At 31.6% G+C, this 15,495-nt stretch overlaps 2 protein-coding genes across 3 annotated transcripts; both read right to left on the reverse strand.

The window, feature by feature from the left end:
• Window positions 1–2,958: 2,958 nt before the first annotated feature.
• LOC141659317 (AT-hook motif nuclear-localized protein 20-like) lies at window positions 2,959–4,589 on the reverse strand. 2 transcript variants are annotated; one of them, XM_074466121.1, is made up of 2 exons: window positions 4,434–4,589; window positions 2,959–4,165 (listed from the first exon to the last, which is right to left on the reverse strand). In XM_074466121.1, the coding sequence occupies exon 2, from the start codon at window positions 4,073–4,075 to the stop codon at window positions 3,230–3,232; it is 846 nt and encodes a 281-aa protein (XP_074322222.1). In that variant the 5' UTR covers window positions 4,076–4,165; window positions 4,434–4,589; the 3' UTR covers window positions 2,959–3,229. The 2 variants fall into 2 exon arrangements, with proteins under 2 accessions (XP_074322222.1, XP_074322224.1); XM_074466123.1 differs by having other exon boundaries at window positions 2,959–4,160; window positions 4,434–4,582.
• Window positions 4,590–7,201: 2,612 nt separating this feature from the next.
• On the reverse strand, window positions 7,202–9,842 carry LOC141659318 (uncharacterized). Its single transcript, XM_074466124.1, has 5 exons — window positions 9,615–9,842; window positions 8,282–8,393; window positions 8,091–8,180; window positions 7,639–7,743; window positions 7,202–7,545 (listed from the first exon to the last, which is right to left on the reverse strand). Exons 1-5 carry the CDS (start codon window positions 9,680–9,682, stop codon window positions 7,444–7,446), a joined length of 477 nt encoding a protein of 158 aa, XP_074322225.1. The 5' UTR covers window positions 9,683–9,842; the 3' UTR covers window positions 7,202–7,443.
• Window positions 9,843–15,495: the final 5,653 nt, after the last annotated feature.

The raw sequence follows: 15,495 nt of genomic DNA on the forward strand, positions 1-15,495 counted from the left end.
TTGCACACGGATCGCACAGATTTTTTTAATATTATATAATTTTTTTAAATTTTTTTTGAATTCAATTCTTAATTTTGTTCATTTAAAATTTTAAATGATATGATTTCATGTTAATTATATTATTAGACGTATATGTTCAAAACTTTTTAAAACATTTAAACCTATTTAAAGTGATAATATTAGTAGGAGGAATATTGTTATAACGAAATTATTATTTTATTGAGGGTAAAAATATAATGTCTCCATTATGTTGGGACCTTAAAAAATATTATTTTAGCATGGTGATTACTTAATCGATTAACTATAACTCTATAAAAAATATTTGAAAAAAACAATATTATTGATTGAACAATATAGTTTTATTATTTTTATGTGTATTTTTTTAAAGAATAATATTTATATTTTAATTAAAATTTGATTTTTTAGTTCATATCAATATGATAAGAATTTTATTTAGTCTAATATAAATTTGATTTATCTCGGATCAGTGGTTTACATTATTTTATTTTAGCGCGATGCACAATACACCGATCAAATCAAACTAATTATTTTTAGTTTAATTTTAATTTTTTTAAAGTCTCGACCAATAAGATAATTTTTTTTAGACTGAATAATTAGTATATATTATTTTATTTTTGTTGGTCGAATTGTTTTTATTTTAGTTTGTGTTAGTCTGAATCAATTGTATAATGTATTTTTTTATCCTGGATAAATAACATATATTATTTTGTTTATCCAAGTTCATTAGTATAATTTTTTTAGGAGGATTGATAGTATTGTTATTTTATCTTAGCCCAAGTCACATGATATATCAACTAAATCTTAATAATTATATTTAGTTTGCTTAAATTTAATTTAACCCGAAGTAACAAAATAATATAGAACTCGATATGAATTAAAATATAAATTGGTAGAAAAAGTTGAATTTAATATAAATTATAATGATATAGAGTTCGTTATAAAATATAATTGAAATTGGTAAAGTAATAGAGTAAGTTGACTTCAATATCAATTAGAATTAGAATTGATCGACCCAATAATTAGAATTAGAATAATTAAGTAAAGGTAATTAAGAAATTTCAGCAAGTACCAACAAAAAAATTACCAAATTTTTAATGTTTCGTTTATTATAATATAGTATAGATAGATAGTGGATTTTGATTAGAAGTTAACATATAAATAAAAAATAAGTATAGATCAGAAGCTGGAGGTTGATCCATGATCATCCCTGAGTTCCATATATATTGTTTATGTAATTTTTTTGATTACGAAATTTTTTCCAAGTTTCTTATTTTTAAGTTCAAACTTAGTTGTATTTATATCTACACAAAGCAAAACAAAATAAAATTAAAACTAAAATTTACAAAACAACATTATATATATTGAAGATCTAGTGGAAAAGAGTTTCCTTCTCTATGATGTATATCTTTTACTAAAATTTTATTGAGTGAATTGGGTGGGACAATCATAGACAAAATTATTGTTAATCCTTCACACATGAAGCTCAGCCGTCAATCTCTATCTTGTCAAGTGTCACAGTATTTTCATGCTTTAATCTTATAATCTAATACTCATACATTATTAGCTTTTCATCAAATAACCTAGAAGTTCAACACAGAAAAGGAGAAAATAGTAAATTATAAAAGACACGTCATATCCTTCAAATATGATTAGAATTACTTAAATAACTTCAATATATAAATTTAGATACTTTGATTATTAATGTATCATTACAAGTAGTTACATAATTTTGAAAAAACTCGAAATTTCCAAATTATAAATCATGCATATAACAGGTTTGGATTTGTTATAAGCTAATTAAAAGTTTAAAAATATACACATAAATTTCGATTTATGAACAACAACAGGCATATATATAGTGAGTTGTATAACTTATATCTCATTATTGAATATCATCTTACATAGAGTTTAATAATAAATATTTGATTTTATTGTAAAATCAAATAAAAATGTTACTATATAATCAATTCAATGAACTCAAAAAAATGTTATAAATTTAGATGAATTAAAAGTTTTTAAACAAATTCCCGCAACCCCAAAACAATAAAAAGAATATGTATATCATCCAAGGTGAAAGAGAAACAAAATTGTAGTGCATTAAGTATATTCCAACCAAAATTAAAGCTAAGAGAATCTATTAAACCATCCTCGTCTCATTGAACATAATAATCAATTCCATAATGAAAGTTAACATATAATCTAATAAACCATCTTTACGTCATCGCAATTTCATATCGAATAAATTTGAAATAAAAGTAGAATTAATATAAAATATATTTATACAAAATAATATCAAATTTCAAGTTAAAACTGAATCCAAATACAAATCCAAGTTTAAAAAATTATATCCAAATTTTTTTATCAAACATAGGCTGAATATCCAAAAAAATTAAAACAGGTATCCAAAACTTAACCACCTAACCTTATTCAAATCTAACTGAGCAACAAAAGCAAACTATAGTCCTAAAGCATTAGTGACAAGGGAAGGTCTTGTCATATTGCACCAAAAATATAAAGACAAGAGAAATGATAAAAAGAATAATTATATTCCTAGGGCTACTCTCATTTTTCTTCTGGCCTGGCTAGGGCCACCGCCCACCGGAAGTCTATACTAAAATATACATGGAGGACACTTGCATTAGTATATATTAGTGGTTAATTATATCGTGCATTCAACAGGAGCTACAGCTGCTCATTAGCCGTTTTTGTTGCAGTGTTATTTTGTAAGCTTAAAGAAGAAGTGAAGAGTACTGCAGCAATAACATTCAATATTCGGTTCATTACATAATTATTAAGTACAGCTCCAAACAGCTGGGCATCCATTGTTAATTTGTGCTCCCAATTCTTTATTCAAAGAATTAGATAATCAATCCAAACTGCTGGACATTGTTTATTCACTTCATATGTAATAAGTAAAAACATTCATCATTTGATCCACCTATGTAAAGGTACACACATTAATCATAATCTATGAAACCATTACACAGCAAAGCAACATTTTATTACAAACATAGAGCCAATCAAAACTTAAAAGAAGTTCAATATATACAACAAATGTAGAGAACTGCATGTGTTTGCTGCTCTCTTCTTCGCATCACTCGTTCTATATATATTACAAAACAGATCCACACATTTTTCGACTTATAATTAAGTTCCTAACCTTCTTTAACAAGAAACGACAATTTCTGTCCATGTAGGTGTTTTCGTGTTAATAAGGCGGCCGAGAAGCTTGAGCCCAAGCATATGCATCATGACTGCTCATTTGGCCACCATTAGGTACCAAATTAGGTGGCATATTATAAATCGGCAGAGCTGATGGATCTGGAAAGCCTGAATGTGGTCCTCCACCACTGCTATTTCCGATATTATCTGGCGGTGAATTTCCGCCCACAATCCCCTCTTCCTCATCCTCCTCTAGTGGCAATCTTTCATAAGTTGCATTAGCAAAAGTAGCAGCAACTACCATAACAGGCCCTGCCGCGACAAGTGACCCCACCACACTTCCTCCAACAACCTGTCCTTGTCCTCCAGCTAGGTATACCGTAAGGCCTGTTGATCCCGGAGGAGCTGGTCCAGGTAAAAAGGCCCCGGTGAGTGACAAAATCTCGAATCTTCCATGAAGGGCAACTACAGCACCCGGGGCAGCTGGTTGACGGAGGGTGACATTAGCCACTGAGCCACTGCCACTTAGTACACAAACGCCACGCTGTCGTCTCCGTGCAAATTGAGCTATACTCTCTGCCACGTCTGTTCCACTTGCGATTTCCATGACATGACTACGAAGTGAATTAGGGCTGTCACGTGTAACAATTATAGGCGGTTTAGGCCTGTTTTTCGAACCCGGAGGCCTGCCTCTAGGTCTTCGAGAGCCTACAACTACCGCTCCTTCAGTAGGCTCATCGCAGTTATCTCTCTCATCTTCTTCATCACCACCGTTATTGTTGTTATTTGTTCCTAGATCTTGATGTGTTTTGTTGTTTAGCATCAGAGAAGAATCTCTAGGATCAATTCCCGGAAGCAACCCTACCTGTCCGGCCCACCACGGATTAGACATGGTTCCTAATACACTACAAGACACAGAGTCCTTTCCGACCGACCTATTTCTGATTGAGGTCAAAGCCGTTAGATCGCCAAATTTCCTGACCTAGGAGAGAAACCAAGAAATTTCATTAAGGGTTTAATTGGACTACAAAGCTAGCTATTAGGGTCTGTATTATGAAATTTCGAAAATGAAATCGAAAGGAGAAACTAAAGAAGAGAATTAGTTAGATACAATATGAAGATAAACATGAAGGATGTTAATTAAACTATGAGCTTAGAATAATGCAAAACAAAGAGAAAGTTGAGGAAAGTAGAGAATTAATTAAAGAAGAGATGCAAAAACCCTGGAATTAATGGATAGAATCACTTACAAATGTAAAGGCACAAACAGAGCTTAGCTAAAGCAAAGACACTAATAATGTATAGAACATAAACTTAGTATAATATAATGGAAGAAAACATAAGATATATATATAGTATAAATGGGAAATAGTCTACTTTCTTTTAGTTGATGGGGCTTGCCTTATGGCTGGGGAAGCTTTGGATTTATGTTTTTGTTTTACTCTCCTCTTTCTTTTCCCACATTTTCTCTTTTTCTTTTGATTCGTTGTGGGAAATTATTTTAGGGTTTAGTGGGACCCTGTGCGCGTGACAAGGTCGGAAACGCGTCCATGGGTTTTGAACAAAATGAGGGCATGAGGATTGACTTGGTGAAATTCCCACAAAAAACACATAAAACGTTTGCTTATATACAACACTGCAGGAACACACATTGTGAACTGTCCAAAGACACTGATTGGGAACCCTAAAATACTTGTCTTGCTTTTATACAATATAAGTGATAGCTCATAATAATATCATAATAATATAGGTTCATTAAAAAGAGCTCTGTACTCAATAGAAAGAGTCCAGGATCTATCAAGTAATAACCGTGGAAGGCCCAGAATACGTGGCAGCATCTATGCCGCCCAGGTGACCCGGTTCTGAAACCTTACTGCGGTCCAGATCCAGAAGTACACCAATTCATCGTAGACGTCCACGCATTCTCCAGTCCATAACACATCTACAGTTCAGATCAAAGGTACAAACCCCTAATTGCTAATGGCAAGTCTATAAAAGGCCGAACAAAAGCAGTATATATCAGGGGTTACTTCATCTTTAATACATACACATATATACACACACCAATTACACCCGTGTAATTTCAATTTTACCCCTTTCTCTTTCAAAACTCTTTCACATTCTAACACCGAAAGTGCCGTGAGGACGCCCCCCTCTGGTTCTGTTTTACAGACGTCCATCTTATTAATATACCGAACGACGCCTTTATTTCCATCCAAATAGAGCTTAAGTACGAGTAAAAAAAAGGAGAGAACCCGGAATGATCTGGGATTATCAATAAGCATAGATATATAGTTTTATTGGTATTTGAACTGTCCAATGGATCAGCTAATCTGGGTAATCTTTTGTTACTTCTAAGTATAATTACAAATCTAAGCTGCGCTGTATATCATGTCATTCTTCCTTTTCTTGAAATATAAAAACGTGCATGCTTATCATTCAAATGATCGTGTTTAATTAGTTAGCATTATGACAACTACAACCAAAATAGTTACTATTCAGCATTGCTAATCTCATTTTCACATATTGAAATATAATAATATTACCGCGCATGGATAAATTATAAATTAAACTAATAATTAAATTATATTTTAAAATAATTAAAATTATTAATGTAATAATATTTTAAATCGAACATATTCATTATAGCACTCAATCAAACCCATGATATCATAAATGATATATCTCAAGCTCATATCACCTTAATCTGGCTCCTGATTTCAACCTTACCACTATTTGAACAAAACGACCCCTTAAAAAGAAAATTACTTAAAGAGAATTAAGAATTGATTCAATACTAGATGTAATTAAAATAGTCATTGCTTTAATTTAATAAAAATAATAATAGTTTTTTGTTAATTGGGCTTCAACTTCAATACTATCTTCATTTTGCCTTTCTTGTGCAATCAAATATAATTACTTTATTCGTCAAAAAAAAATATAATTACTTTATATATTTTTTGTTTATCTCTCATAAAGTATATCAAAAGCTCACTAATATGTCATGGGTGTTGACTGAGTTGGTTAAAAAGAGGATAATTATCCTCTTGGTTATAGGTTCAAATTTCATCAGAGAAGAACTTATGATTATATCTCCTGAGTGAAAGTCAGAGTTTGTCACTTAAATACAATTTATTTTAGTTCACGTGATTTATAAGTTATTGCGGACTAGTTATTGAGTGAGTCCGTGTAATTTAACTAATGCGCACCGAAGGATAGCGGCTGCGGGTTCACTACAGTAAAAAAAACTCACCAATGACATTTATAATTATTTGATAATGTGACATATATATACATAAATAAATATATAAATATAAATATTTTATTATAAATTTAGAATTAATTATCATGAACTCCATTTGAAGTTAAATGTTTAATATATATTTTTAAATTGAACCTCTAAGTAACATACTAGTTTAAGTTCAAGAAAGAAATGGTAACCAAATCCGTTAAGTTTTACAAAAACCAAACCGATCCATTATGTTTTGGTTAGGTTCGGATAATCACTCGCATATTTAAAAGGAAAATTTAGATATGACTTTTAATTGAAACGGATAGAATATTAATCGGATCAAATACAAATTGTCAATTGTCATCCCAGCACAAAATTAAATCAGATTGGATTTTAGGCAGGCTTAAAAAATCTGGACCTTTAGAATTAACTTTGGTCGAATGTTTCTAACAAACTGGACCTAATATTTTCTAGCTACATAGGCAAGATTTTTTTTTTCAAAAATATTGAGGTTCTTTTATGCCCGCATATCAAACCACTCCACGACAGATTGAATTCTATCAGATAATTTTTATATTTTCACTTAAAATGTTATAATTTGGATTTTGTTGGAATTTCTTTGATTTTGATTTGATATTTTAATCACTTATGTAAGAACACATAAATTTCGAGTTTGTCCCCGTTTTTCTCAGCATTTTTTAAATTTTGGCATAAATTCTCATGAAATCAAAAACTAGCTAGGTGAACATATTTCCTCTAACAAAGAAAGTCTGTGATGCAACAGAGTAACTCTGAATATTGAGGAGCTTAATATTATACCTTGTGTCTTATACATGTATTCACTGAAGGCTCTGTATCTAAAAAAGGCAAAAACAAACATTTCTAATTTCATGTTTAAAAAATTATTCTAGAAAATGGTAAACTACAGGACCAAAGACCGACAACTATACTGGGAGTAAACAAGATTCACAATGCAATCTACATAACATCCAAAGGCTTGCACAATATTCACACAAGTACAAATTTCATTAAGCTGTCTTTGGTCTCACGAGCTTCCTTTTAGTTTGCTTGCTTAAAATTAAGTTCTTCATGCCTATGAAATACATCAATGCACCGAAAAGTGCAAAATTCTGCAAAAAAAACAGAGTAGATGCAAATGGTACAAATTAAGATCAAACAGATTACATATATTATACATATGACATATAGTAAAATGGACAAACCAGTACAAAGTCCGTCGGAATTGCCTTAAAGGCTGACTGAGTAATGTCCTTGTTAAAGTAGTAGCCATGCCATATCAGAGCAATGGTGAGCACCCGGTTACACATCTAAGTAATGATTGGATATAGCAAAAAGATGCATTTTGTGAGAATTAGTAATTAGATCTGAAAATCACCACCTTTCGTCAAAAAAAAAGTATCCTATTTAGAAAACTTAATGTTCCTTAATTATCTGAATCATTCCTAGTTTGCAGTGACATTAATTACTAAATTTCCACAACAACGCCAACTACCGAGTACAAACTTGTTTCTTTTTCTTATTTTAAAAAGATTCTACAAAACCAATATTGATGTTTCATACTTGGTTGGAGTATAGCAGGGTGTGCTTAAAACTGAACCACACATAAGAAGGAATGGAAGGAGTACTTGGAGAAATATAGGAGAATACACATTACCAAAAGATAGGCGCCAATTCGGCTGCCAAATATAAATAGTAAACCTCCGATACCATTTAATAATAGAGAGACTAGGACAATATCTTTGGCCTGAAGAAGAACAGTAACAAATGAGAGAAGGAACAGAAGGCAAAATGAAACTTAAGCACTTCAACTAAACAAATAGAACAAAAAATTAACTTGTATCTTACACTGATAGCAGGATCAACATTTATGTTGGACTTCACAAGTCTCTGAAAATCAGATACCATGGGAGCAAATGCCTTCGCTGCAGGACCACCATTTTCACCAAATTCATTGTACCTGCATCCATTTAGGCCAATTTAACAAGAAAATATATTAGTAAAACTATTCTTCAAACAATGCACTCGGGTGGGAAACATTTAAATATGCTTATGGTGCCATAGCTGGTTAAACTCTTGTTATACGAACTTAATGTGACCATCTAAATCAATGGCAACCGAATGTTACTTGAGCGTAAACCTTTGTCAACTTATTTTAAATATCAGTTGGCAACTTAAGAGCACAGTACCTTCCAAGGAGTTCTTGCTAATTTTAACATACATATACATAAACAGCTGCGAGTACGCGCATGACTGCGCATGCGTGCCAATCAAGTTTGCAATATAATTACACTTTATAAGAAGAAATGAAGAATAACTTCCCATAAACACCCCCTAAGTTATTCATTTAAATTAATAGTTCAATTTGCATAAAGTTTTTAGTCTTGTAAAAGCATTGTATCATTCATAACATCAAATGTAATAAAATTGGAATCATATATGTCGTTATTCCTTCCACAGAATTCCCGTACTATTATATTAGCCCAAATCTGTGTATTTTTGCAATATGCACCAGTACGCTCAATATCTAGAATCCTAGTTACAAATATATAAGAAAATCAGTTTAACATTTATCACTGTTAATGTGATTACAAAGGCTAATCAACCGATAATCATCAGAATGTGACTACACTATATACAGTGTTAAGAGCAGATTCTATCTAGAACAAACCTAAAATTTTAGGTAAAGGCTCGAAAAATCTCAAGTAAGGTCTATGAATGTACTCCATAGACCAAAAACTGGTAAAAAATGATCTACATTAACTACCCTGCCCCCGCTAATAACTAAAAATAAATTATCAAGCCTTGTTGATACATCATCCATCTCCGCGAAACAACTAGACACGAGTAACTATCGAAGTGTGAGAACCCGAACAAAATACATACAACCCTTAAACCCCAATCATTAATCTCAGTAGTATAAACTAGAGCAACATACAGAATCATTAAACAAGATGTTAAATTATTTCAGTTTTAGCTAAAAAGGGAACCATATCTAACAACAAGCGAAATCGGTATATAAGAGAGATCACAATCGTGTGTAAAAACGAAAAACAACTAAGAGAGAGAGAGAGAGGGAGGGGGAGAGAGAGAGAGGGGGTAAGGAGAGAGAGATTTATGTGTGTGTGAGAGAGAGAGGGTATGTGTGTGTGTGTGTGTGAGAGAGAGAGAGAGAGAGTACATTTGCCAAGCAGAAAGAATGAAGAAAGAGGCGAAGAGAAGCCTTCCGTGAAAAGATAAGAAACCCATTAGGATTAGGATTAGGATTAGGATTAGGATTAGCACCACCAAATCTGAAGCTGCTCCGGCAGCTTCACAACCTCTCCGATTTTATTTTCCTTTTCAGATCGTCACTCTGGAAACGATATGTGTTAGGTAACTTGTAAATAATTTTTTAATTTTGGGTCATTTTTTGGTGAGGTGCCTAAGTACCTTACTCGGAGATATTTATAAATAAATAAAAAAAGATAAATTATCAAAACTAAAAATATTTTTAAGTTTTTTTATGATTTTACAATCTTCCAACTATATTTACAAAAATATGATTCAATCAAAATTAACCAAAATCAATTAGATATAAAATTAGTTACATCAAAGTTTTTTGTTGCAAAAATACGGTGTAACCAAAATCAACTAGATATGCAATTAGTTGCATCAAAATTTTTTTTGTTTCATTCGATATTGCATGAAATTACAGAAAATCCTATTTTTGTAAAAAAAGAGAGTATTTTACAAATAAAACAGTATTTTTGTAAATTTTTAAAAAAATGACAGTTTTTTACAAAAATATTTTTGAGTTTGAGTATTTTTCGAAAAATACCAAAAAAATCTTATAACTATAATAGGACAAGGGTTATGTAAGTGATGGACAGATTCTGATTTATAAGTTATTTATATATTTGAAATTTTTTCAATTAGTGACGTATGTGTAATTATAATTTTAAGTTAAAAGTTTTTTTTGTAAAAGAATAATTTAATACATAAATTTTAGTTAAAAGACTAAATTGAAAAACATAAATACATTATAAATAAAGAAATAATTGAACATGTTTGGTTTCTTTACTTACAAGGGACTAATTTCTTGTAAGCACGAAAGGGGTTATCGAATGACTAGGGTGTTAAAAAAATCTGTCAAACCGTGAATCCGGACCGGACCACGGTAATCTGAACCAAGAAAAACCGAAACCACTAAAACCGTTTTCAATGATTCGGTTAACCGGACCGTTCACACATAAATGGTTTAGTTATGGTTTCCAATAAATTAAAACCGTTTAGACCAAATCGGACCGTTATATAATAATATATAAAAATTCTACTATATACGTACAAGTTAAGATTATAAATAATGGTTTTGTTTATGTGTGGGTGTATATTATATTAAAAACATCAAATTACTTTTTAAATAAAAACTCCAGTTAATATGTTGCAGCTATACTCTTATTCATATACTTAGTATTATTTAATTAAATTAAAGTATATGAAGGTCATATGTAAACTAAATATTAATAAATATATATTATAGTAATTCTATGTAATATATAATATTAATATATATGATAAATTTTATATTACATTTACTTAAATAACTATTTCCATGTAAGTTTAACAAAAATGAAACAAAAGTAAATGATTAAGTTCAAACCGTGGTTCAAAACCGAACCAATCCGTTATTTTATGGTCTGGCTTGCTTTGGTCTCGGCGTTTAATTGGTCTGGTTTTGATTTTCAAAAAACCGTTCTTACTGGTTCGGTTCGAAAAAAATAAGAATCCGGACCAAACCAATCCGTGAACACCCCTACGAATGAGTGTTTGTCGATCGAATATATAAATTGAATTTATAACTTATTACACTTAAATCTCAATAAAATAATAATTGATAAAATAATAATCTCGCTAAAATAATATATTTTGTCCCAATATAATGGACACAGTTTATTTTTACTCTTGCTAAAGTAATAAATTCGCTAACTCTATTACTTTAAAGAGGTTTAATTGTAGTTGTTAGTACCGACATACTTTTTCTCAAATTATTTTGAATTTTTTATTTTTTTAATTTCAATTTTAGAATATATGTTTTTGTGTGTTAATTTAATTTATAATTTACGAATTAAGATAATTATATTTAAAAATTATATATTTTCTTTTATTTAAGTAATAAATATATGACTTATAAGTAAAATTATCCAAACACTTATATAACTTCTAAGTATTGATCTGCTTATCACTTTAAATTCATAAGTTACATATTTTGGTATTTCTTAAAAGACACATTATAAAAAAAAACTTCATTTAATGTGAATAAAGTTTCTGTTTGTTAGATATATTTGTGATATCATGTCTAATATGATTTGTGTTTAGTTTCAGATCTTACTTAACAGGACAAATCAGTATTTAACTAGAAATCAGTACTTATACTGAAGTCGGGACTTAAGATATCAGAACTTAAGTTATCAGGAGATATTTATCAGGAGATAATATCAGGACTTAAGGAGACTTTCAGATAAGGAAGGCGATTGATTGAAGGAAAGAAGATCGAGACAAACATAAGAAGAGATATGCATGGATAAGAATTTTATGAAGAATAGAATACTTGGAAGAAAAGATAACTGATTGATATATATTAGGAAGCAGAATTATATTCGATATCAATTAGAAGATTATCTTGTAACCGTGTAGTATATAAACACAGACATAGGGTTTACACTATATGTGTTATCTTAATCGAGATTATTATTTATTGTAACCCTAGCAACTCTCGTGATAATTTGTTCATCACTAAGAGATGACAGTTCTTTGTAACAGAGTTTATTGTGTTGAATAAAATCTGTGTTCTGTTACTTGAGTTCTTATATTCGATTTGATTGTAGTAAACACTGTATTCAACCCCCTTATACAGTGTGTGTCTCCTAACAAGTGGTATCCGAGCAATCTGTTAACACATACATACAGTAAAGATCCAAAAACAATCATGTCTGAAGAAGCACAAACTCCAACCAAGCCCACCAAAACTGAAGAAACTCCAAAGACTCAAATCCATAATCGATATGAGACTATTAGGGTTCCCATACTGAAACCTTCTGAGTATTCCATATGGAAGGTGAGGATGTCTATGTTTCTGGAAGCTACAGATCCAGAATACCTTGATAGAATTAATGAAGGACCACATAAGCCAACCAAGCTCTCTGTTGTAGTTGCAGATCAGCCAGCACAGACTGTAACAAAGGAGAAAAGTGAATATACAGCTGAAGATATCTCATCTATTGCAAATGATGCAAAGGTAAGACATTTGCTGCACAGTGCCATTGATAATGTCATGTCAAATAGGGTAATTAACTGCAAGACTGCAAAGGAGATATGGGATGCCTTGGAGACAAGATGCCAGGGAACTGATTCAATTAAGAAGAACATGAGGACTATACTCACTCAAGAGTATGAGCACTTTGACTCAAAACCTGATGAGCCATTAACTGGTTTATATGATAGATTTATCAAACTCTTGAATGATCTGTCACTGGTGGATAAGGAATATGATCTTGAAGATACTAATCTTAAATTCCTTTTAGCTCTTCCTAAAAGTTGGGATTTGAAGGCCACAACTATAAGAGACAACTATGCTCTTGATCAAACTACTCTTGATGAAATTTATGGTATGCTAAAGACTCATGAACTTGAGATGAATCAAAAAAGCAAGAGGCATGAGAAAAAGTCAAGGACAGTTGCTCTTAAGGCTGAGGAGGATTCCCCTAAAGTGGTTGTCTCAAAGAAAGGCAAAGGAAAGGCTATCATCATAAAGTATGATACTGAGTCATCAAGTTCTGATAGTGATGATGATTGAATAACTGAAAGTCTATCTGAGATGGACCCTGATGAAGAGATGATGAAGCTGTGTGCTCTTATGGTGAAAGGAATCACAAAGATAGCATACAGGAAATTCAGAAGGGGAAAGAAATTTTCCAGGAAATGTGCAAGTTCTGATAAGAAAAGTTTCAGAAAATCTGAAGGCAAAGGAGGAAAGTCTGACAGATGAGATTACTCAAATGTCAAATGCTACAACTATGGTGAGAAAGACCACATATCTCCTGATTGCAAGAAAGGAAAAAGTGACAAAGGCAAGGCTCTTGTCACAAAGAAGAAAAGCTGGACATATACTTCAGATTCTGAAAGTGAGGTGAACTATGCCTTGATGGCAAACGCTGATAGCAGTTTTGAAGCTGATGAGTTAAAGGTACCTCAAACAACTTATGCTTTTCATACTGATGATATTACTGAGTTGAGAAAATATCTTAAAACCATGTTCATTAGTTATAGAGATCAACCTTTAACATGTGAAAGATTAACTTCTGAAAATCTTGCTTATAAAAAGATGAATGATTATTTAGAAAAAGAGTTAGTTATGTTCCATCAAACTCAAAAAGATAGAGATGATGCTTTCTATGTTAGAGATGAAGTGCTTAAAATGAATGAATCTCTAAAAACTGAGTTAGAAAAGGAAAGAGAGATTATCAGGACTTGGACTAACTCTGGCTAAACAACTCAGAATCTGTTAAGTAGTGGAAATTGGAAATAGGGCTTAGGTTATGGAGATGATAAGAATAATAAAGGAACTGTAGAAATTGAGCCTATAGTTGTTAAACAAAGCCAAAGGTAAATCCTGGTAAGTTTGTAGCTGTAAAGTCTAATATTGATAAATCAGAAGTTAAAGAGAAATTAACTTCTGACAAAACAAAACAGGATAAGCCAACTGAAGTTAACATAGGCTTAATGACAAAGAAGCAGTTTAAGCATAAGCTGAAAGATGTCAAAAATGTAAACAATGTAAAGCCACCTAGGAAAAATAGGAATGGAAAGGTAGGTGTGAATAAAAGCAATGATTATAAGCATGTTCTTAATGCTCCTAGAAAGAAATGTTATAACTGTGGAAATTCTAACCATCTGGCTTCTTTTTACAGGAAGAATAAGAACATAAACTCCTTACCTTCAAAATCAGGAGTTAAGAGTCAGTCTGTTAGATATAGGCCACAAAATCCTTGTTTTCATTGTGGTAGTTTATGGCATTCCATTTATACTTATAAGGAATATCATAGTTTGTACTATGATTATTGTCAAATAAAACCTTCTTTAAAGAAAGTTAGCATTATTCCTTCTAGTGTAAGTTCTGATGCAAAGTCTGATATTGTAAATTCTGATAAGAAAACTGTTAACATAAACTCTGATGCTAAATCCGCTGCAAATGTTAACAAACTTAATAAGGCCAAAGGATCCAAGCAAGTCTGGGTCCTTAAAACTAATCATTAGTGGTCTTTGTGATTGCAGGGCAACAAGAAAAACATCCTAGTTCTGGACAGTGGATGTTCAGGACATATGACTGGAAATAAAGCCCTGCTATCAGACTTTGTGGAGAAAGCTGGCCCAGGTGTTTCTTATGGAGATGGCAACATGGGAAAAACTCTGGGATATGGCAATATCAATCTTGGGAATGTCATCATTGAAAAAGTAGCTCTAGTCTCATGGATTAAACATAATTTGCTGAGTGTTAGTCAAATCTGTGACAGAGGTTATCATGTGGATTTTTTTGAAGAACACTGTGAAGTTGTAAGCATCTACAGGCAAAGTTGTTCTGAAAGGATACAGGCATGATAACATTTATGAAGCCAAGCTTTCAACAAGTTATGATGGTTCTGCAATTTGTCTGTTAAGTAGAGCATCAATTGAAGAAAGCTGGGATTGGCACAAGAAAGTCTCTCATTTAAATTTCAACAATATAAATGAACTAGTCAAGAAAGATCTTGTGAGAGGACTGCCAAAATCAGTATTTGCTCCTGATAGCCTTTGTGATTCATGTCAAAAGGCAAAAGAAAGAAAATCTACATTTAAGAGCAAGACTGAATCTTCAATTCTTGAGCCTTATCACCTACTACATATTGATCTATTTGGTCCAGTGAATGTCATGTCTATTACAAAGAAGAAATATGTTATGGTCATAGTGGATGAGTTCACCAGATACACATGGGTGTATTTCTTGCACACAAAAAGTGAAACTGCATCTATCTTGATTGATCATG

Source organism: Apium graveolens, chromosome 5 (genome assembly GCF_009905375.1).
Source record: "Apium graveolens cultivar Ventura chromosome 5, ASM990537v1, whole genome shotgun sequence".
Classification (NCBI taxonomy): domain Eukaryota; kingdom Viridiplantae; phylum Streptophyta; class Magnoliopsida; order Apiales; family Apiaceae; genus Apium; species Apium graveolens.